This window comes from Erpetoichthys calabaricus, chromosome 10, assembly GCF_900747795.2.
Source record: "Erpetoichthys calabaricus chromosome 10, fErpCal1.3, whole genome shotgun sequence".
Taxonomy (NCBI): Eukaryota; Metazoa; Chordata; class Cladistia; order Polypteriformes; family Polypteridae; genus Erpetoichthys; species Erpetoichthys calabaricus.
Window position 1 is genome coordinate 146,327,288 of NC_041403.2, and position 24,795 is coordinate 146,352,082.

General features: G+C 36.4%; 1 protein-coding gene across 2 annotated transcripts in view; it reads left to right on the plus strand.

Moving 5' to 3' along the window:
• Positions 1–24,795, plus strand: part of pabpc1l (poly(A) binding protein, cytoplasmic 1-like) — a 68,942-nt gene that overhangs the window by 17,761 nt on the left and 26,386 nt on the right. For both annotated transcript variants that reach the window (XM_028812030.2, XM_051932567.1), the window contains exons 2-6: positions 2,548–2,750; positions 6,197–6,390; positions 9,364–9,479; positions 20,538–20,677; positions 21,185–21,279. In XM_028812030.2, coding sequence (XP_028667863.1) covers positions 2,558–2,750; positions 6,197–6,390; positions 9,364–9,479; positions 20,538–20,677; positions 21,185–21,279 — 738 coding nt within the window. In that variant the 5' untranslated portion in view covers positions 2,548–2,557. The remainder of the gene's footprint in view (positions 1–2,547; positions 2,751–6,196; positions 6,391–9,363; positions 9,480–20,537; positions 20,678–21,184; positions 21,280–24,795) is intronic.

The following is a 24,795-nucleotide window of genomic DNA, read 5'->3' on the forward strand; positions in this document are numbered from 1 at the left end:
ACAGAGAGGTGGTTTTGAATAATTGTTGAAAGGCATGGTAGGCTACTTTGAACACAAGCACAGAAAATAACATTAAATAATCAACATGCCAGCTTGAATAGGTCCAGTCCCTTGTTTTTCAAGCTGATTCCTGCAATGCTGCTGTGGCTCCAGGTGTGTGTGTGTGTGTTTTTTTTTTTTTTTTAAATTGGTTTCACAAATCAATGGGGTCAGTCTTACTGTCTTGTTTTGTAATAATAATAATTAAAATGTACTTGTATTTACATTTAGAAGAAATTCAGAAATAAGCCAAAAGGGAGCAGTTAAATTTCATATTCAGTTGCATACTAAAGATCAACATGGATCCCAAAATCACAAAATTGTGTATTATGCTACTATTGAGTTTAATATTGGAAAGCAATAAACGTTCATGCCTTCATTCTTACCAAGTCAATGTATACTATGCGATTTAAAAATTCTGTTGTTGCTGGATGCCTCTCAAGGATGACTGAAGGTCTAGCTTGACACCAACATTGACAGAACAAACCATTGCCATCACAGAAAAAAGTGCAATGGAGAATTGCAGAGTGTTTTTATGTAAGATTATAGGTGTGGTGCATCCCAGTTCTAAAGTGGAAGGATCAATGTGCTTCACACACACACACACACACACACACACACACACACACCCCAATCTCAGAGCAATGCTTAAGAAAAGTCATATTTGCTAAAAGTATTCAGACTCCTGATTAGTTCTCCAGCTTTATTGAATAACATCCTACCCTGAAATTTTTTTCTATGAGCATAATTAAAATCCACATTATGACAGGAATGAATAGAAAATAACTCTAATATACTTACCTCCAGTCACACTCAAGTCACCTTTTGACTCTTATGGTGCATGTTTTGTTTTGTGGATTCGCATATATTGTGACCAGCACCTACTGCATTTGCCACATATGTCTCTCTGTCTCTCCCTCTAGATTGATTTATTGAAATTTGGTACAAATGTTCTTTAGGGAAATTTTATTCCATTTTCACTGAGATTTCAGTGTTCACTGTACAGACATTTGAAATTTCAAAACTCTGACCCCCTGAAAAACATTGAATTTCCAAAATTTGGTTAACTAATTGGTAATATTGATACACAATCATCTATTTATAGTCATACTTTAAAATATTTTCACACTTAGGGAGGTCAAACAGTAGTAGAATTTTTTTCATGGATTACATATGCATTAAAGTAAAAAGTTAGTGACCTTAAAACACAGAAAAAGTGTTAGCAATTTATTGCAACAAATATAATACTATAGGTAAAACTGCATTTAGCTACTGTATATTTAAATATAATGATGCTGACGTACTATTTATATATAAAAAAAAAAAAAAAAAAAAAAAAGATTAATCCAATGTTTTGGGGCAACTATTGCAAAGGCATGGTCCCCTCTGAGGTTAATTCTAGATCTCAGCATGATCGGTAACCTCTGCTCAGAGACCAAAGGCTAGTACGCACAAAATTAATTCAAAATTTATATTTGATCTTATTAGACATTGGCTTATGCTACAAACTGAATGTGTCTAGACTAACCATGCTCTAGGCCAGTGGTTCCCAAATTTTGTTTAGTTAGGGACCAGGCATAACGTGCATGACACTTACACACACGTTCACAAGTGGCATCAGTTTATTTACTCTGGGCGAAGTTCTCACCTTCATGTGCTTCATCACTAGAGCTGGAATCTAATGAAATGTCATTCCCATGACAGATGTCTGTTGTCTTCATGTTTTGACAGCCCACGTACTGCCCATGCTGAGATGAGGACTCTGGGATTACTAAGCATTATCCTGTTGATAGAATTGATCGACTGGCTCACAGGGACTTGCTGTGTGTATAGTTTTAAGAAATGCATTAATTTGTGTGTTTTTTTTTTTTAAATGCTATAAATATCAAATGATTAGTATTATTATTAAATGTGTGTTTTGAAAGAGAAGGTTGAAAATCTACTTTATAGTTTGGGACAGAATTTCAGCTTCATTTCTTAAAGTGTAATTTTATACAAGTGGACACCCATTATAGATTTTTTTTTTTCTATCCTTTTTTTTTTTTTTTGAAACTTGTTACTTGTGGCATAGCTGTCTTGATATAGAGGTTGCTTAATTGGATTGTTGACAACATTACATAGGAATTTAAGCTGCAAAGCTCTGATATAAAGTTTAAACTTTCGCTTTATCCTTGTTTTTTGTAGAGCACTGGTTTAACAGAAGAAAAATCCCCTGACCAACTTTATGTATGTTTAGTAAGCAAATGTTTAATATTAAGGTACTGCGCTACATCTGAAAATACCAGCACTCGAGTCTGGCTTGGAATGAAGTGCACTATACAAAAGTTATTTAAATTCAATAAGTACTTCTAAAAACAGGTACTCTCCCGATTTGATCTGGTTTTCAGTTTTCTGGATTTTTTTTTTTTTCATTACCAGTTTTCCATTGGTATACACAAGAAGAATGAATTCAAATTTTATGATGTCAGTATTCCTTTTTATTTTGGCTTTTTGTTTTCTAATAAATAGGTGACTGACTATGAACTCCAGTGGCCCTGGATATCCACTTGCTTCTCTCTATGTTGGAGACCTCCATCATGATGTCACAGAAGCCATGCTGTATCAGAAATTCTCTCCTGCTGGACCAATCATGTCTATCAGAGTATGCCGTGATATTATAACCCGCAGGTCTCTTGGATATGCTTATGTAAATTTTCAGCAACCAGCTGATGGTAAGTTAATGAGTTGTGCAGTAAATATTAAAAGATTTAACCAAATACCATATATATATATATACTGTATAATATAACATGCTTCAGTAGTTTTAGACAAATTCAACTTAACAGCCAAATGTTTGAAAATATTTTGCAACACTGCATTCTCTACTCACTTTAAGAATGCATTTACTAAGTGGTCATTTTGTTAGGTACAACTGTTCAGTTCTTGAAGCAGACTAATAATTACTGTTGTGCAAATTCATAGATACATAACACTGCTTCCCCAAAGAAGCTAATAAAAGTGCAGCAAAATCCATAACTCAATGACAAAAATGGAAATGCAGTAGTAATTGGGAAGATCAGTTTATTTCTTGGAGGGATTTTTAAACTTTAAAAGATAAATGATATTATCTCCTAGTTCACCCACTTCAGCTGTTCAAGTAGATGTTGACACATGTTCTCCATATATCTGGTATGTTTATATCAGTCTCAGACATTTGGCAGACTTTAAATTTAGTTTCATTTAACTAGTCATTCATGAAGTCTGTTCTACTGTAAAAGCAGTATTCTTACCAAAGTTCAAAATATTGGTAATTTTCTTAATCTCTGGGGTAAAGAGAGATGTTTATTAGTCTTTTTGCTTTTTAAATTTTGTTTATGAATCTTGAAACAGCGCAGTCCATCCCCAACAACTCATTAGCAGAGAATGACAATAGGGTTAATAGCTGCTGAAGTAGAATTAAAGAAGGGAGATACGAATGAGTATCTATTGCGATAAAACTTTTTTTTTTTTTTTTTTTTTGAGAATGGCTTGTTCTGCTATATGAAATACTCATTGCATGTGATAGAGGCTTTTTAGTTCTGCTTCAGATTAGGAGTTCAGACGTTGTCCGTCCATGCCAGAATGCAAACTTGTAAAAGTTATTTACAAGGTTTATTTATGACAAAATAACTGCCTTTTTCCTGTCCAGTAACTGCAATGTAAATTCTGGCTTGTATAAGAATGTGCCAAATAATATCCAGGTGCTTAAAAAAGACCACTATAATATTTGTATTGGGGTTAAAAGTAGTGCCTTTTAGTTTAAGACATGTAATATTTGTTTTGTATGAGGAATATAAGATTAATTGGATAAGGTGCAGCTTTTGAGCAAATTGTATAAACAAGACTACTGTGAAGCTCGTAAGGGAAGGTTACCATTATTTTTTTGTTTCTGTTCAACTCCAGTTTAAATGCACAAGTACTTTTTTGACAGATGTTATAGTGGATAAATACTTGTTGATCAAAGTACTTTTCACTTTTTTCTTTTTATTCTCTGATAATAAGGAACATTCACGATAACTGGGAGAAACATTAAACAGCCAGATTGATTTTAATTCTTGAAACTTGTACTTGATTTCTTAGAAATCTACAGTAAATTTCCAAATGGAGTAGCATAGCACAGATGGACACAGATAAATGATCAGCACAGCAGCTGAACAGTAACTCTAAACTTTTAATTGATTTATTGAAGACTAATCTTAAAAGTAGAAGTATCGCCCAAATCAGCTTACTGTAGATACATGTGGGTAATCTGATCAACAAATTTTTCAACCAAAATAATCTGGGAAAATGTCACCCGCAGATAAGTTGAATGTGAAATTTAAAACTAAATGGTTGTGGAAAATCATACATGCCATACACCTATATACTATGTTTTTTTTTTTATATATATATATATAGCAACCAAATGCAGTGCTTATTTGAAGTGAAAATACCCATTTTTACTTATAAGATACTAGCTGTGTAAGCCCGCACTGTAAAAATCACGGGGTCCTAGAAACTATTGAAATCATCAGGGGGAAAAAAAAATAAAATGTAGAGATTTCAGGTAATTGAAAGGATCTACTCTGGGCATCTTTCTCCTAGGACATGGGTGGGCAGATTCAGTCCTGGAGGGCCGCAGTGGTTGCAGGTTTTTGTTCCAACCCATTTGCTTAATTAAAAACCAATCTTTGTCAATTATATAATTTCATGGCTTGCTAATGCTTTTACTCTGCCGTGTCAGGTCATTCTCATATCCTAGATTTTTCCCCTTTCTAAGGATATCATCCAAATGATTTGAAGTCTAAAACAGAGGAATAATTCTCAGTGCTTCACTTTTTTCTCTTCACTTTCCTTCCAAGTATTTAATTAAACCCAATAGTGCATGATAAATACACACGTGTAAATGGTAACAAGCTAAATGGAGAAATGCTGGTCTCTTGTCATTTGCATGTTATTGCTAATTAGGAGCAGTTAAAAACCAAGAATACAGCAGTTTATGATTAAAATAAGCAATAAGTGTTCAAAATCTTAACGAGCCAGACAACTAAAATGAAGTGTCACTTGAGCAATAAGTGCTTATTAAGCAATTGGGTTGGCGCAAAAACCTGCAGCCACTGCGGCCCTCCAGGACTGAATCTACCCACCCCTGTCCTAGGAGGATTCGTTTTGCTGACGTGCATGCCTCGTTTGTGTATTAGTGGCGGGAGGAAAAGTAATTTTCCTCTTTCACTATACAAATAGACTATGGAATATGTATCAGTTTTAATTTTTGCAACTTGGTTTACCTATCTAAAAGCAAACTGCTTTGGTGAATACAGGCATTGATCTTCAAAAGATATGACCCTGGATCATTTCGTCGTTTAGTTTCAGAGAACAGAGTGATAAGTTTCCACGTTGGAATGTATTTTGAAATGCAAAGGTATGAAGTCAGATTTGTCATGTATGACACATCTCTTCTGAATGTCAAGAGAACTTGGCCTGTGTGGTTTAGACCTACCACTTGCCAAAAAAGAGAATGTAAAAAAAACATTAACCGTTCATAATTGTTGGTGGAATAATATATAAAGAGCTTATGAGCAACTTTGCAGTGAGTATGCCCTGCCAACATGTTTACAGTCTTCATGAAATACCAAGAATATTTCTGATAGGTGTGTCATTCCAGTTTGTCTTCTACAGTGGAGGCAAAGTAAAGATAGGGTAAGCCATTACCACTGTTTTAAAAGGCTTTAAAAATGTCTTGAAACGTAACTTGAAGCCAGTGTAGAAATGTGAAAACTTTGGTCATATGGTAAAAACTGTTTGTAGTCTAGTTATAATCCTTGTGGCTTTGTTTTGAGTTATTCTTAGTGTAGTAATTGAGCAGTTTGAACAACAAATGTATATTGTGCATATGTAAACTGGGGATCACGGGTAATTCAAGTTCAGGTGATCTCAGTCACACCTGAACTAGATTTTGATTCTGTCTAAGCTCATGCCCTTCTATTTAAGTTGCAAATATGCATCGTCTTGATCTGCAGACTTGGAGCCCACTTTTTGTTTTCGTTCCATCTCCAAATTCACTTTTCAGTTTTTCACTGTGCCTTCTTGCTAAACTGTAGGTTGCTTTGTTTGAGGATGTTAAATTAGTGTTTCATTTATGGAAATTTTCTTTCTACAGCTGAATGTGCTTTGGATACTATGAATTATGAAGTGATTAAAGGTAGACCAATAAGAATAATGTGGTCACAGAGAGATCCAGGCCTGCGGAAGTCAGGGGTTGGAAATATATTTATTAAGAATATGGATGAATCAATCGACAATAAAGCTCTGTATGATACATTCTCTGCTTTTGGAAACATTTTGTCATGCAAGGTAAGAGGTCTTCGTGTCGGTGCTTAGTATACTGAAAATTCTGTATAACTTTTTTCCATGAGTTTGTATGATGTAATGCAGGTAGGTTTTAGGGTATGGAAATTCCACAGATACAGTGCATCTGGAAAGTATTCACAGTGCATCACTTTTTCCACATTTTGTTATGTTACAGCCTTATTCCAAATGGATTAAATTCATTTTTGTCCACAGAATTCTACATACAACACCCCATAATGACAACGTGAAAAAAGTTTACTTGAGGTTTTTACAAATTTATTAAAAATAAAAAAAAAAATGAGAAAGCACATGTACATAAGTATTTGCAGCCTTTGCCATGAAGTTCAAAATTGAGCTCAGGTGCATCCTGTTTCCACTGATCATCCTTGAGATGTTTCTGCAGCTTAATTGGAGTCCACCTGTGGTAAATTCAGTTGATTGGACATGATTTGGAAAGGCACACACCTGTCTATATAAGGTCTCACAATTGACAGTTCATGTCGGAGCACAAACCAAGCATGAAGTCAAAGGAATTGTCTGTAAACCTCTGAGACAGGATTGTTTCGAGGCACAAATCTGGGGAAGGTTACAGAAGCATTTCTGCTGCTTTGAAGGTCCCAATGAGCACAGTGGCCTCCTTCATCCGTAAGTGGAAGAAGTTCGAAACCACCAGGATTTCTCCTAGAGCTGGCCGGCCATCTAAACTGAGTGATTGGGGGAGAAGGGCCTTAGTCTGGGAGGTGACCAAGAACCCGATGGTCACTCTGTCAGAGCTTCAAAGGTCCTCTGTGGAGAGAGGAGAACCTTCCAGAAGGACAACCATCTCTGCAGCAATCCACCAATCAGGCCTGTATGGTAGAGTGGCTAGATGGAAGCCACTCCTTAGTAAAAGGCACATGGCAGCTTGCCTGGAGTTTGCCAAAAGGCACCTGAAGGACTCTGACCATGAGAGAGAAAATTCTCTGGCTTGATGAGACAAAGATTGAACTCTTTGGTGTGAATGCCAGGTGCCATGTTTGGAGGAAACCAGGCACCACTCATCACCAGGCCAATACCATCCCTACAGTGAAGCATGGTGGTGGCAGCATCATGCTGTGGGGATGTTTTTCAGCGGCAGGGACTGGGAGACTAGTCAGGATAAAGGGAAAGATGACTGCAGCAATGTACAGAGACATCCTGGATGAAAACCTGCTCCAGAGTGCTCTTGACCTCAGACTGGGGCAACGGTTCATCTTTTAGCAGGACAACGACCCTAAGCACACAGCCAAGATATCAAAGGAGTGGCTTCAGGACAACTCTGTGAATGTCCTTGAGTGGCCCAGCCAGAGCCCAGACTTGAATCTGATTGAACATCTCTGGAGAGATCTTAAAATGGCTGTGCATAAACGCTTCCCATCCATCCTGATGGAGCTTGAGAGGTGCTGCAAAGAGGAATGGGCGAAACTGGCCAAGGATAGGTGTGCCAAGCTTGTGGCATCATATTCAAAAAGACTTGAGGCTGTAATTGCTGCCAAAGGTGCATTGACAAAGTATTGAGCAAAGGCTGTGAATACTTATGTACATGTGATTTGTTTTTTTAATTTTTAATAAATTTGCAAAAACCTCAAACTTTTTTCACGTTGTCATTATGGGGTGTTGTGTGTAGAATTCTGAGGAAAAAAATGAATTTAATCCATTTTGGAATAAGGCTGTAACATAAAATGTGTAACAAGTGGTGCACTGTGAACACTTTCCGGGTGCACTGTATGAGCATATAAAACCCACAATTTTTTTATCAACATGTTTCATTTAGGGACACTTTCTTTTTTGTGTACAAAGACGTGTGGTTTTTTAATGCAGATGAATATTTAACAACCAACACTAATGCTTTGTCATTGAAAAATGTTGACAAATTATTATTGTACAAATATATTTTAACCTTTTCTGTGCATGCATCATTAAATATGACTGGTGTACACACATCTCAGTAGTAGGTTGTATCCAGCAGTTGGGTGTTCTTTCTCCCCAGGAAATGTTCTTTCTTGATTCAGAACAGACAAGACCCAAGACCCATCCCTTTAAAACCATGGAAGAAAAATAATCGGACGTGGTACAAAAAAAGATGTGTATTTAACTTGCTTTAGATAATACATAATACAACGTATAATCCAATTAAACATACATACTCGGCCTTTAGAGAATCCAAGGAACAGTACAGTCTTACCCACCAGTTCAAGTGGGTAAATGCTGATGACCATATGCCCCATCTGGCAGAATGTTCAACGGCATAAAGACACTTCTGACTTTGTACTGGATCCTCCTCATTATAACCACTCACACTTTTACATATTCATAGAATTCTTGTCAGATATCTGCAACTGCCAGATCTGTTTATTTCTGGACTGAACCCAAATAACTATCTGTTCTCATCATTTGACAGACTGGTTTTAACCATATTGGTCAAGCAGACATCAGCAATTTTAAAATAGCCTGCTTGTGTGTACTTCACATTCTCCCTCTCTCTCTGAATTGGATGGCTTTGAAATAAACTTCAAGGCCGGTTTTAATCAATATCTCCCCACCCCTCGGACAGCTCATCTCACACATCTTCACTATCAGCTGGTTTCTGTTCTGTGGATTACGCTCATATGGGTAAAATCTAATGCAATCTAAATTTGCAATCTAAATCTAAACAATCTAAATCTAAACTTTACAGATCGTAATGACACACTGCAAACATTGGCCACACAGGTAAGCAATTTGTGATTCAGTGTCCTAAGCACTGATCAAATCCATGCTGTCTGAGGAATATGGTTGCTGGAAAGGAAAGGTGACACAGAAAATGGACTCATTCTTAACCTAACAACTGTCTGTGTGTTAAGGAAGTCTGTGCCAATATTTCCTTCATATGTATAGAATTATGACACAGTTCTGGAAGTAGTCTATAGCAGTATTTTAAGCGTTTGTTCTTATTCTGTATAACTGACTGTTTTACAGGTTGTGTGTGATGAGAATGGTTCTAAAGGATATGGGTTTGTTCATTTTGAAACGCATGAAGCAGCAAACAGAGCCATAGACACTATGAATGGGATGTTGTTAAATGACCGCAAAGTGTAAGTATTTCAGGGAGTTTAACAAATTGTGATGTCTTATAAAATTAATAAGACTTTTCATTTGTATTGCAAGCATATAATGCCTTAATTAAAAAAAAATGACATTCCAGTGAAAATGTAGGATTATATTATATGCCTAACTAGTTTTTTGGGAAATAGCTAGAAAAGGCTGCTTAACAATGAATGCAGTATTTTATAAACCATTACAGATTAAGTTTACATAGAAAACTTGTATTGTGCTTCTCAAGTACCAAGGGGTATATGTGTGGTGTTTTTACATGCCAAGCTTCCACAGAATGTTGCACTGCTTAACCTGGACCCAACACTAATATAGACACACGACTGCAAAGCTAGGTGTAATATTGAATCTTAGTTTTAACTAATAGCACACCCTTCTGTATTATTCAAAGCAAATGTTTAACTATAACAGACTATTGATGCACGTGTGCTCAAATAGCATGCTGTAGTTCTAGGCCAGGGTGTATGTTTCAGTATAAAAAAGCCTTTCAATAATTTGCATATACCTATGGTCCCAAAAAAAAAAAACCTTACACTGACTTGGAACCATCTTAGAGTCTTAAGTCTTAACCTGATTCCTGTCTTCCCAGTTTTCTAGATTCCACTTGTTCATATGTATTTTTTATGAAACGTTTAGTTTGTCCAATATTAGCAGCTCTGTCCAAAACTAGTTAATTTTATAAATTTAAATTCAAGCCATTCATTCCAGCATTACTCTTCCAAGTGTTGATTACTGTGGGAAGACACCAGTCACTCTAAGGCCAGTGCACAGCCAGTTTACCTCCTTTCAACCTATTTATTCTTGTCAGCTAGCTGATATAATCCTACATATGAAACCATCCAACTATCTGCTAGATATCTTACCTGCACGCCTATTTAAAGATACTTTGAGTGTTTAGTCCAATTGTGTTGGCTATTATTAACTGTCTAAAATCCGGTATAATGCCAGACAACTTTAAACATTCAATTGTTAAGCCTTTGCTGAAGAAGCCCACACTTGATCCTACAGCTCTTTCAAACTATAGGCCTATTTATAAGCTCCCATTTCTGTCCAAAATTATGGAGAAAGTGGTTTCTTTGCAGTTTCATATCTGGAGGATAATGTTTGTGATGTGTTTTCAGTCAGGTTTTAAAAAACTTCATAGTACTGAATCGGCTCTGCTGAAGATAACAAATGATATTCTATTAACTCTGGACTCTGCCTCTTCTGCAATCTTGGTCTTGCTGGATCTCAGTGAGGCATTTGACACAGTGGACCATGGCGTTCTGTTAAAACCTGCTTGAGGCTGAAGTAGGCATTCAAGGCTGTGTACTGAAATGGTTCGTGTCCTACCTGAAAGGCAGATATGTCTGTTAACATAGATGGGAATTTCTCTCAGCCAGCTCCTCTCACACAAGGCGTCCCTCAAGGTTTTATCCTGGCTCCTCTTCTATTTTCTCTTTTATCTTCTCCCCTTGAGGGCCATCTTTTACAAACATGATGTCACGTATCATTGTTATGCTGATGATACACAGCTGTACCTCAAAGTATGTTCTGACATCACTTTGTCTGTAAAAAAGCTGTTGAAATGCTTTGAGGATATTAAATATTGGATGGCACAAAATTTCTTTCAATTAAACGAAAATAAACAAGTAATTATTTTTGGTCCTACCTAGGGCTGGGCGATTTGGCCTAAAATCAAAATCTCGATTAATTGAACATTTTAACTCGATTACGATTAATGGACGATTATTTTATTTATTTATTTTTTTTTGCCCTCATAGTTCACTGACAAGTTTTGTACAGTAAATATGCTCACATATTACAAGTGAGAGATTTTTGAATGAAGGGTGCATTACTTGATTTTAAAATAATTGAAGGAAACTCACTATCTACTATCTGTGATTATTTATTGAACATCAATGTTGAACAACTGAAATTAAAGCACACATTACCTAAAACGAACAGTCACTTTGTTCTTATAAAAAAAAGTAAAAATAAATAACTTGCACTTTTGGAATCAAAATAAATTATTTTCAATGTTTTTCTTATTAAAAGTAGAAAATAAGCAGTATCTCTTCTAAATAAAATAACTCATATATCCTGTAAATAATATTTTAATGTGCAATGTATCAATGTAAACAACAGATTGTTGCAATGAAAATAGAACTCTCTAAACACTGTAGCATGAGGTGATCTTGGCGATCTTGTCATGTCACTATATGAACATGAATTTTCTCTAAGTTCTTACTAAGAAACACGAGCATGTTAACCTTTTCAGGTTTCAGGCAGGACCTGAGGCATGTAACAATGTTTCCGCCCGAACTGAAAACCCGCTCTGATGGGGAGCTAGTAGCTGGTATGCAGAGATACTTTTTTGCCACCTTACTTAGAGTGGGAAAGTGTACATGATGCTTCCTCCACCAGTCCAGTGGATTTGCCTCACTATCCAGCATGGGGGACACCAAATAGCTGCTCATCTCTGCTTCTAGCGATTGCTGAAGTGACAGAGTGGGTGTAGCTGAACTTGCTGAAGGTGTTGCCTCACTACCTTTAAAAAAGCTTCCTAATGACCTCTTTTGCTTTTATGCTGTTATATTTAATTAAGCTGACGTGTACTTACCAATTGCAAGGTGTAGTTGGTGTCCAAAACACTGCTGCCGTAACCATCCATTAAGCGCAGCAGCTTTGACAACATTAGCACCGTTGTCTGTCGTAATGGCTGAAAGTTTTTCTTCCGCGAGGTCCCATTCAGAAAGCATATCTTTCAGACCTTGCGCAATCATATCTGCCGTGTGATCGGCTGGAAAATATGCCGTCTCAAGGCATCTCTGGCACAGCTTCCAATTGTTGTCAATGTAGTGCAAAGTAAGGCTCAAGAATGGGTCCATCATCCTACTTGACCAGAGATCAGATGTGGCTGCAAAGTGTTGAACATTTTTTAGTTCAGCAGCTACATTTTTACAACATGTCTTGTACATGTCTGGCAGCGCAGTTTTAGAAAAATATGATCGCGATGGCACAATGTATCTTCTGTCGAGAGTTTTAACGAGGTGTTTAAACCCGCTTCGCTCCACTGTAGCCAAGGGAGTCATATCCTTTGCGATGTAATAACAAATAGCGTCAGTTATTTCTTTCTATCTTCTTGAACTCTTCTAATACTGTGTGACATTTGTGAACGCTTGTGTTATCGACATCTGCTTTGCGGAGGCACTTGTTGCTGGGCGCTTGTCAGTCTCTTTTTGTTTTTTTTGAGCTATGCACTGTTCATATTCAGTAACGTGATTGTGCCTCAAGTGTTGAAACAAATTGGTGGTGTTACCTTTGGGTGTCGAAACTGTTTCTCTACAGTGTCTACATCTGACTTCATTTTGTTCAATGTCATCCTTACTGAAGCCAAAATGTGTCCAAATGACGGCAACTGCGTTTTTCTTTGGTACAAGCTGCTCTTGTTGCTCAGTTGTGTCAGTGTTTAAGACCTCCATGCTCGACATGTCGGCGGAATAACGTAACGTAACAGAGCGGGGTCACGTGACTCCACACGCGGTAGTGTTTTTAAAGGGAAAGTAATCGAAATAATTGACCTGGAAAAATTTGATCGATTATAAGTTCTGAATGTCGATTTCGATTACTTTTCGATTAATCGCCCAGCCCTGGTCCTACCACATCTGCAGTTGAAATCGGCATGCACTTGGGACCTTTGGCAGCAATGATTCATAATGATGTCAGAAACCTAGGTATCATTTTTGAGTCATTAAGTTTTGAAAAACAAATCTCCATGGCAGTAAAGTCCAGTTTTTACCAACTGAGGCAAATTTCTAAACTAAAATCCTTTCTATCACAGAAGGACTTGGAAACGGTCATTCATGCCTTTATTACATCTCAACTAGATTATTGTAATTCCTTATATGTGGGTCTACCAAAATCTGCTCTGTCGCGCCTTCAGCTGGTTCAGAACACGGCAGCTAGATTTTTGATTGGGTTGAGAAAAAGGGATCACATCTCCCCCATTTTAGCCGCTCTCCACTGGCTACCGGTGAGGTGTCGCATTGATCTTAAAATCTTATTTTTAAAGCCTTGCATGGTCTCGCTCCAAAATATGTGATCTCCTTCACCCCTATGTGCCACCAAGAGCACTGAGGTCATCTGGACAATTGTAGTGCCAAGATCTCGGCTGAAGTCTAGGGGAGACGGAGCTTTTTCAGTTGTTGCTCCTAGACTTTGGAATGACTTGCCTCTTCACATCAGGTCGAGGTTTTTAAAAGTCGGCTTAAGACCTACTTGTTTTCTTCTGTGTTTCACTGTGTATAATGGGATTGTGGTGGATGTTGTAATTGGTTTTTATTATTTTGCTTTTGCATGATTTATATTGTTTAATGCTTTTTTTGTATAGCACTTTGGCACAACCTCTGTTGTTTTAAATGTGCTTTTATAGTCTACAATTTGCTCTACTTAAACCTCAAAAAAAAAAAAAAAATCTCAATGTTCAAACACTAAATGAAATGTTATGTATATGCATTTTATTAATTAACATTCAAGTGGGTAAACCATAGGATCGCAATTCATATTGAGCGTGGAAATCTATTTACAGGAGTTGCCTGTTGGATAGATGCAAATGTCCCTTTTGGCAGGCGTTTCGCCATCTTCTCCAACGAAAATCGCTGCAACATCGGTGTGACATGTCGGGGCACTGTATCGTCGTAAATCCTGCCTAGGGTTTTCCTTGAAAACCATTCGTACAGATGTTGTTGGATTGGACTAAGCGATTTCATGCATGTGTTTGTATGACTTAGCGAAGCGGTTGATGGTTCTGAGCATGGAATCTAGCTGGAGAAGTACATTTTCTCTTCATGCAGAGTTTGCTTTATTTTGTAAGTGTTCTTCAGTAGCTTGTGCTGTGTCAAAAATATACAACTGTCCATATCCTGGAGAGGTAGAAGTGTTAGCTTATAGTGGAGAGATTTGGTGATAAATTTGCCCGTGTATTTTAAAACGGTATGGTCCGTGGCCAGGAGGTTGAGTTATCTGTGCACCCATGGAAGCAAACGCTAGAGAAGAGATGTATTCTCGAATGTGTTCACGATAATTTTTAGCTTCTGATGTTTGCTGTGTAAGAAGCTGTTGTAAAGACACAGGTGGCTCCCGCAAAGGTGGTAAAGCTACTTTACCGTTGTGTCAGCACCTCGAGTACTTGTTGGATGTATTACGTTCAGCAGGCCAGTATAGTGCATGACATGAAAGAGGATGAATAGGAATCGAGAAATGCCGTGTGGGCGGGACTGGTTTTGAAGTGGAAGCAGGACGAACCAGAAGAGAAATATATATGAGATAAATGAAATATTAAAAGGCGATGGTAATAGAATCAACTGTTTGGTGGAGTGAAACCAAAAAAAAAAAGGCTTTGTATGCAAAGTTTTGTGCAGTAATTATGTTGCTGTGTTTTGAAAATAAGGGACAAATTGAATTAGGCCAACTAAGCGCTACTGTACTTTTCCATTCCACCAATCCAATATTAAACATGTCAGAAAAATGTGTAGTTAGGATATACCACACTCCAAATATAAACTCTCTATTTCCAAACACAGTGAAAAGTAATAAACATACAAAAAGTACACCCTCAAATCACTCCTCCAAGATGTGTGTGTGTGTGTGTGTGTGTGTGTGTATGTATGATGGTCCAAAAAGTTTGTCTTGTAATTGGTGTTTGTGAATTTTAAATTGCATTGAACAGTTTAACTGGGAAGCACTTTGAAAAGAGGACCATCACATCAGATGAAACCTTACAGTCCAATCACCACTATTGAAAAGGTTTATATATTTTTCCAAGATGTGCCTCTTCCACAAAGAGCATCGAGAACAGGAATGATGAAGATATGCTTCCGTCTGTCTTTGTACCTGATGTTAATATAAATCCTTGTCTACTTTGCTACACAGATTCAAAGTTTTTTTTTGTTTATTTTTTTCGTTTTGTTTGGAGAGGATTGTGTTTAGAACAGTCAAAAGTTCCACCATTTCATATTCACTGGTCTTGCTTAAATTTCAATAAAAACTGAAACATGGAGGTGTTCTAAAAGTTCTGATCACTAGTGTAAGTATTGCTTTGACATATCTGTCTTTGGTGTTGCAACTTTAATGGGCAGCAGTATGTGTTTTACATTGTAGTAGGGATGTCATGTTAACAGAATTTTACCTATTGTACTTTTTCTGTAATATGAAATATTTAAAAAGTAATAGTAACAGGAGTTTTAAAATAGTGGTATGTAGAGAAAAGCCAAGCAAAATGATACCTTTTATTGGCTAACTAAAAAGTTAGCCAATAAAAGGTGTCATTTTGCTTGGCTTTTCTCTACATTCATAATGGCTAACACGGTACAACACCCTAGTACTAAAAATAGTGGTATGTTAGTGGTGAGAGAGTTTCATTTACAAATTGCAATTCTGAAAGTGCTGACATTCCTGTGAACAAAATGTAACTATGTGCAACAACATGTAAACCATACCATGAGATTAATATAGACAGTTAAATATTTCACTCTGGATTTATTTTTTTGTTCATATGTAATGCATGCTTCTACAAAAGCATACACATTTGTACTACCACTATGAAATTTCTTAATTTCATACATTTCTATTACAGTGGAACCTCGAGATACGATCACCTCTGTATACGAGAAATTCAAAATACGAGGAAAGTATGAGCGAAAAATTCAGATCTAAATACGAGCATTGGCTCGCGTAACGAGCCACGAGCCAGGCTGTGGGTATAGCTCGCGGCTTAGCAAGGGGGCGTGGTAGCAGTTGCGAGCCGCGATCTGCGGTGTCTGCGTTTCTCACTTAAGTGCACAGGTGGGAAACTGCCCACATCCATGATTGTTCCTGTGGCTGATGGGCTGCAGCTGCCATGTCCTCCCCGCATATATAGAGAAGCGCGAGCCGGTTAAGGGGGAGAAAAAGTAAAAGAAAAGAGAGAGAGAGAAGGCAGGCAGGCGGGCGAGTGCAGGCTCGCGTGTAGCTGAACAGGCAAGCCAAACAGCTGAAGCAGGATGGTGTAGAGAAGGTCAGCTGCATTAAGAGTGTCTCGCCTGTTGCAGAGCCCGCAGGTGAGACGCTAACAGAGAAGAAGCACCGGCGATTGTCATCTGTTTTTTAAAGACGGCATCCTTTTGACGTTTTAACATCGTGTTAAAGGATTGTTATTCTTGTGTATTTTAAACCTCCACTTCACAACTGTTTTAAAGATTTATTGAATGCTCTACTGCACTTTGGACACCTGTTTTGATTCTTTTAATAATCAGTTATATTATTTACCAGTGTTATTTATTAAAGGTAGACTACAGTATATATAATTTATCAGTGTTATTTGTTAGGAAAATTGATTTTTATGTTAATATATTTGGGGTGCAGAACGGATTAACTGGATTTCCATTATTTTCAGTGGGGAAGTTTGTTCTAGATACGAGAAATTCGCTATACAAGCTCAGTTCTGGAACGAATTAAACTCGTATCTAGAGGTTCCATTGTATTAGGATATGGGTATGAAGATTACTTGTTAACTCATGCTTTTTTAAATATATTGTATTACACAGAATGAGTTAATGTCTGGTTGGTGATAAATTCTCTTTTCACTAAAACAAATCAGCAATAAATTGTTATATTGAATCAAATACTTTAAAAATCACAGTATATATCAAATTGGCACGCAAAAGTCGTAATCTCTAATCAAGAGGTCTCCCACCCCCTATGGTATATCCTTTTAAGTAGTATATCCACCAGCTACAATTTAAGTAAACTAGTATTGCTATTCATAAATATCAAAATACAGTGGAAGGGTTGAATGTTAATGTGTAGTAACAAATGGGAGAATTTTATCTTCAGAGGGGTTTCAGCGTTCCTTATGAATATTATAGACCACCACATTATCTTGCCTTGTGCACATCCTAAATTTATTGACATTTTCTTTCCAGTAACTGAAAAATATTGCTTAAAATATACTAAAAATAAAAATGCAAATACTGTATTTGTATTGTTGGTGAATTCCAAGATATTTCAGTACATATTAAAAAAAAAAAAAAAAAAAAAAAAAAAAAAAACTCTACAAAGTCGTATTTGTAACAGCATGCTTTTAAAGTCTGATTTGTATCATTTGCATACTTCTAGAAATTTAAGTGTTTTTTCTGTTTCCACTAACTGGCATAATTGCATTGCATTATGCTTTAAATGAATTTTCACTTAATTTCATCTCCAATGTAGACTAGAGAAATAGCCACTTGATTTAAAACTTGCCTCGGTTTTTACTTGCTACAACTGTTAATCTGCTGGTGTGTAAAGTCCTATATGCATAACAGTTAATGGTACATGCAAAGTTTTTTCTGTGATCGTTAACTGTATAAACCAGTTAGAAAATGGATAGGGGGCATCTTTAGATTTGCTCAATGCAATCAAAGGATGAATGGAAATCCTCTGTTCCCTGTTAGAAGCTGCGTGCAACACTTTATTAAAATGCAATTCATTTCACCATTTTTGTCTCTCCTTTACATCCTCATGACGCTACAAGTTGAACATTTAAAACTCCCATCTGATCAGTTACATCATTGCATGCTCAAAGCACACATGAATCTATTTTCTGGACTAACTCTGTATTGGTATTAAAGTAGGAATAACTTAAGCCTGTGTAAGTTTGTGTGTTTTGACATTCCTACACAGGAGTACTTTTGGATATTAGCACTCGAACCCTACATAATCTGATACTATGCTTAATTAGCAAAAAATAGCAGTTTGTTTATGCCTTTATTTGCTCATACCAGTTTATTCACTAAACCACTGTTTTAAGTCCTGGGACCCACTGAAAGGAACGTTTTAAAGAATGGCGCTGTGATAGGCTTCTGCCGCTAGACTCTTTGCCTGTTTTTCTAAGTTTTGGAATAATGTCACTGTAACAATGTGAAACTTTTGTTTAATACTGTATCTGCTACCCTAAAATTAACTTTTTTTTTATTAACATGGTATTTTTCAGGAAATTGAGCTTTTCCTAGGTAACAGTTGGCCTTTGAATAAATTCTGTGTTTTTATAAGACCTTTTAGGTCAGACTTCGGTCTTCTGTCTTTCATTGACTAACCCTACTGAATAATGCAAATCTGCACAGCAAGACTTCGCATGTAGAATCAGAAAAATGGCATCCTGCCTTGTGAAATGTCAGACTTGAAGGCAAAATTCGGTTTGAACATTTAGCTGATTTTCAGGTATTTGCAGGGCTTTATGATAGTATTAATTTTGTAAGATGGCACATGAAATACTGTTTAAACATGCAGTTGTGTACATGAGATCACATTTAGTATGGTAAGTGCACCAAAGGGATGAGAAAAAAAAAAGACTAAAGAGCTTCCACGTAGAGTGTATTAAAAGCATTGGTCAGTGTTAATGTGGAAAAAAATCCCTTTCTGACCTTCCTTTCTTACCTTTTTAAATTTTCATTTTTGTTTTCCTTTAAATGTTCACAGGGTGTACACTTGATTATTGGGATGAGGGAAGTGCACAGGGACTATTTTGGTTTTAATATGTGGGTTGGGAGGGGTCCGTGTTGCAACAATGATGGAAAGAACATTGTTTTTCTTATTAATCCGTTGATTACAAGGTACCTTTTTTGCATGTATCATGGAAAAAACTTTCCTCTATCTTCAAAGAAGGCAGTCACAAAGCACAGATGTTAGTGCAGAACATTTTTTTTGCACAAATGTCTGACAACTGAGTGACGAAGCAATTAAACAATTTGCTTTGTATACTTTATTACTATCACCTCCTCTAATAGATCATGTTGTCTGACTCTTAATATGCACAACTTTATCACCTTATCCAGTCAGCTAAAGCCACAAGTAATTTAAGACTCCTGTTGATTCTCCCATTACTTTGAACGTTGCTTCCTTAGAAGTGTTTGCGGATCATTTTATCAATCTTATAACTGCCTCATCGGAGGAGAGGTGTTTGGTCTTTCCCATTAGTTTATCCTTTCTTTTTAGTGGGATGTTTGTTACTCATTTACATTATTCCAACTTTGGAAAATCGTATTCATGGCCTCTTTAAGAGGCCTTGTGCTCAAGCTTTGATCTACATTTAGTTAACCCTTTAGTTACATTCAATCCTTTTCCTTGTTTAGTAATTCATTCTGTTGTAGCTTCATAAATGTATATACATGTACTGTGGAACGTTGGTTCACGAACGTCTGGGAACACGTACAAATCGGTTGACGACCAAAAAGTTGGCCAAACTTTTGCTTCTGTTCACGACCACACAATCGGTACATGAACAAGCCAGTTTCCCTTTCGGTTTGTGCGCGCCAATGATTTCCGCACATGTTCAGTCTCTCCCTAGAGAGAGAGGAGAGAGATTTGTTTTTAAAGAGAGATTCCAGCATTGTTTTAACCTCGTTGTATTTAATGAAGACTTTTTTCTATTGGATTTTAACTTCCACTTCTGTTTACAGCAATCGGTTCGTAGCGTGCAATGTTACTTTTCTTGGTGGTTTATTAAATTACAGATTTTTCAAATGTTCATTTTTTTTCCCTGTGCTTAAGTCATTAAAGTGTTTTTAGTGAGCGGTTCATAGCGCGAACTCTTGCAGTGTTAGTTTTCTGTTGTTCAAGGTTTTCCCAGTTTTTACATTTAGAGTTTTGGAACAAATTATGGTCGTGAACCGAGGTTCCACTGTATTAGATTGTTTTCCAAAAAAATTCTGTATTATATATTAACTAAAAATTCTATAGAAGTACCAGTTACCTTAATGTATTTGCATTTGAATATTTCAGTAGTTATTGGCCATAATGCTTTTTTAATTCATGCAAGCCATCATTGATGGAGAAATGTACTTTGTGATAAATGTTTTGCTCTTGGAATCTTTTGTGGAAGAATCTGCAAGTTAATTTTTTTTGTTTTGGGTGGGGGGGTGGAAATTTTGTGTTTGGATTTTTAAGATTCTATAAAATGCCATTGGTCCTCGCAGGAATTACATTTTTTTTTTTTTTTTGGAGAAACATTTCAGTGTCTGATAATGTGCTTTTTATTGTAGTTTTGTGGGTCATTTCAAGTCCCGAAAAGAGAGAGAAGCAGAGTTTGGTGCCAAAGCAATGGAGTTTACTAATGTTTACATCAAGAATTTTGGGGAAGATGTTAATGATGAAAGGTTAAGAGAGATATTCTCTCAATATGGTAAGATTTGCGTCTCTACTGCAGCTTGTCTTAAATGTTGACATTAACATTTCTGTTTGTGTGAAATGTTTGAGCATCAGGTATATAATTTTTCAGAATGTATACAGTTAGGAGCTTGTAATTGGGCTGCCATGAGTATTTTACATAATTGACTAATGGATACAAAACTTAGTAATCGTCCCTGCCCTCACCCAAATTTGCACACCACTAAGCTGTAATGGTCTGTACAGTTTTTAGTTGCCTAATCATGATGGGAGCTGCACCATATTCTGCAGAGGAGGACCCCTCCAGATATCGTTCTAAAGTCTCCTCCATGTGGGGAGTATTTCACTAGAAAAATTGACCAAATCATTGTTCACTATGTATAACTCTGATGGTGTTCCATGGCTTCAACAGTTCCACGGACAAGCTCCTAAAGAAGAAATGCTTTATGTTTAAAATCTCATCAGATTTGTGAACTACTGTATAGCCAATGCACTTTATTTGAAATTTTTCATTCCTTTGCAGGAAGGACCCTGAGTGTAAAGGTTATGGTTGATGAAAGGGGCCGGTCTCGGGGATTTGGATTTGTTAATTTTGAGAAGCATGAAGAAGCACAAAAAGTATGTAGTAGATACTTATCAATACTTTATGAATTCTACATTAATATAGAATATAGTCATAGAAATGTGTTTATTGTTTATACCAGATTTAAAAAAAAAAAAAAAAAAAAAAATCTGATATACTTTGAAGTTAAAGATGTGGTTTTAGTGTGTATACTGATGGTTTTAATCTTCAAGAGAATGTGTCCTGAGGTTTAAAATATTTTGATTTGTTCTGTCCTGAATCTTAAATTTGTTTTATTGCTAGTGTTATTACATACAGTACACAGGGTAACTAAATGCATTTTCTTTATTTTTCTACTTGATCTCAGCCAGCTCAGTCTTCGAATGAGCATGTTTAACTTAATATTTACACAGGTTAAATTCTCCCTGCCCCCCAGATGAATTTGAAGCTCGGACACATCTTGATGTTTTTTAGATTCTTAATTGTACATGGTAGGTGGTAAGGACACAAGCATCTATTAAAATGGATGCTTAGAAAGCTTTAGTCCATATTGGCTTAAAAAAAAAAGGGAATAAACCATCTGTCAAAAGCTGCGTTATGCACGGTCATGTGGTGATTATATGATAGGATTAATGAACAAATCAATTCACATGAATATATCCTGAGAAATGCGTACATAAATTGAAATATTTTATTAGCATATAATTCATACTTACTGAACATTGTTATACAGCCAGGAGAATCCTTGCTATAGGCTTACTCTGCTTTATTTTTATATTTCTTTTATAAACTTCACCCATCTTATTGGTATTTGTTCACTAAGCAGTTTAAACAGGTGTAAGTTTATTAGACTTCATAGTCCATTGGATAACTGAAATTTGTACATCTGACTCTCACTTGTGTTGAAACTAAAACTAACCTCATTAGCAAAAAAAGCAGGGAAAGGAATATGATTGTCACTTCTCATTTTCTAGCCTACAGTCTAAGTAGCATTTTAATGTGTTTACATAAAATAAAGGTAACAATACTGGAAAACTGAAATTTAAAAACCTTACATATCCGGAGTAGTGTTTTTTGTTGTGGTGGGTTTCTCACTGTGCAGTTCTGCAGTTGTCTGCCTGTATAAACCTCTGTAATACATTAAGGGAAAAAGTGACCCAACAGTTTTGGCAGCTTTTCTAACAATTTATGTGGAGTCAGTAAGAATTATGTAAAACGTGTGACAATTTTTTTTTTTTTTAATCTTTGCAGATCAATGTAAAAATGTGGAACACAGATTTCTGTAATGCATTTGAATAATGTCCCTCATTTGCAGCTAGCATGGCAACTTTGAAAAGGATTGTATTTACATAAAAAGTGATTTAATTTCAGAGTAACATATATGAGGGCTTTTTCAAAAACAGGATTTCATTAATCTTTTCGGTGAAGGAGCTGCCAATTTAATATGAAAACACACTGAGTTACCAATTAACCTGTGTTGATATGGTAATTTATTGACACGGTTTTATCAAACAATCACTGCAACTTACTAAAGCAAGTGTGTATGAAATATATATATATATATATATATATATATATATAATATAAAAATATATGCTTTATACTTTGATGCACTAGTAAGCCCAAACCTCTGCTCTTTCAAAAGATTTAACACAAAAACCACACTGTATGCATCTTTTGATAAGAAAACATCCTTAAATAGGGATAAATGCGTCTCTGCAAACTCTGTTTCAGTACTCTAAGCAGTTGCTTTTCCATACAGCCACAAATGTAGAACGATATGAAAGTGAAACTTCTGTAGGTTTTTTTTAAACTGGATAAACATTACATTTGAAACAAAATGTCTCAAGTTACTAAGTGAAAACGTTGTGCAGGCTTAGAGCAAGCTGTGTAGCAACTGCTTAGGCATTCTACAAAGACAAAGGTTATACCTATAAAATCATGTACAGTAATCCCTCTCCATCGCGGGGGTTGCGTTCCAGAGCCACCCGCGAAATAAGAAAATCCGCGAAGTAGAAACCATATGTTTATATGGTTATTTATATATATTTTAAGCCCTTACAAATTCTCCCACACTATTATAAACATTTCACGCACAGTTATACAGCATAAACCCTTTGTATTCTCTTAGATATTAGGTAAGATTCGTTGAAATTATGTATGTAAACACAGTTTACATACAGTAAAACCTAAATATTATTTTAAAGATATCGAGCGTCTCCGATATCATACATTACAGCCATTACAACAGACAGGCCACCAGCAATAAATAAGTACAATGCAAGAAAAATTGTATACAGTAAAATGTGTGTACAGTGACACTAAACTATGTACATGTACTAAGTACTGTACGTAAATAATTAATTATGGTTACTCACCAACAATGACACGACGACTTGTCCGATAACGATGAGTTTAATTTTACTGCACAACAAAGGATAGCGTTACAGCTCTTCTAAAGGAGCCTCTTCAGGCGACTGTTTAGCACTGCCGTTGTTCTTCTTCCAGCACTCTTCAATTCAAATCCCTAAAGCAAATTTCATCCAGACTACTGCCTTATCACGTCCCCTTGCAACTCGTTTTGCGCCCTGATTAAAGGACACTGCGGCCGTAGATCTTATATGCTTTTCCTCCTTTTTAAATAAAAAGAATCGTGGACTCATTGATGCTGTAATTGTGTCCTACAGCGGTGTAGCTGTTTCCTTCCTTCAACATATCCAAAACTTTTACCTTTTATGCAATCCTGAAGCATTAGCAGTAACATGCATTAATGCTGAATGAGTGAGATGAGACTTCCTGGTTAATGCAGCACTCCGTTGCTGAGCCAATCAGCAGCACACAGGAACTTAACTGCGTGCTCTGATTGGGTAGCTTCTCAGCCATCCGCCAATAGCGTCCCTTGTTTGAATTCAAATGCGTCCCTTGTTTGAATTCAAATGGGCAAATCAACTGAGGAAGCACACGTACTGTAGACTGCAGACATCCGCGAAGCAGTGAAAAATGCGCGATATATATTCACATATGCTTACATTTAAAATCCGCGATGGAGTGAAGCCGCGAAAGACGAAGCGCGATATAGCGAGGGATCACTGTAATACTATATTTTAACAAGAAAATTGCGAACTTCAAGCATAACGGTATGTACACAAATGATTTTATGCATCCTTTATGAAAGTTTGACTCATTGGTATCAAGGACAATTAACTTGGGCAAAGTTTTGTTTTTGAAGCAATTGGATTTGTTTAGCACAAAAACTGGCAAATGAATTAAGCATTAACATTGTTCATACCAGTCAAGGCGAGTGGCTTTTCAAACTCGGAAAAATAATGTAATAAACATGCTTTGTTTGGACGAGTTTCTGCATCGTAATATGTTAAGGTTCTAGTGATACTTGGGCATATATAGAGAATAAATTTTGATCTCATATTTTTGATCAGGCTCTATTTAAAGTAACATGACAACAGAGCAAATTTGTATTTTGCCGCAGACCGTCAAATTGTTTTTTAATGTATTAAGTCGACTGGTATGCAAGATGTATGATAAGCAATTTGACAACTGTAAAGAAAGCTGTT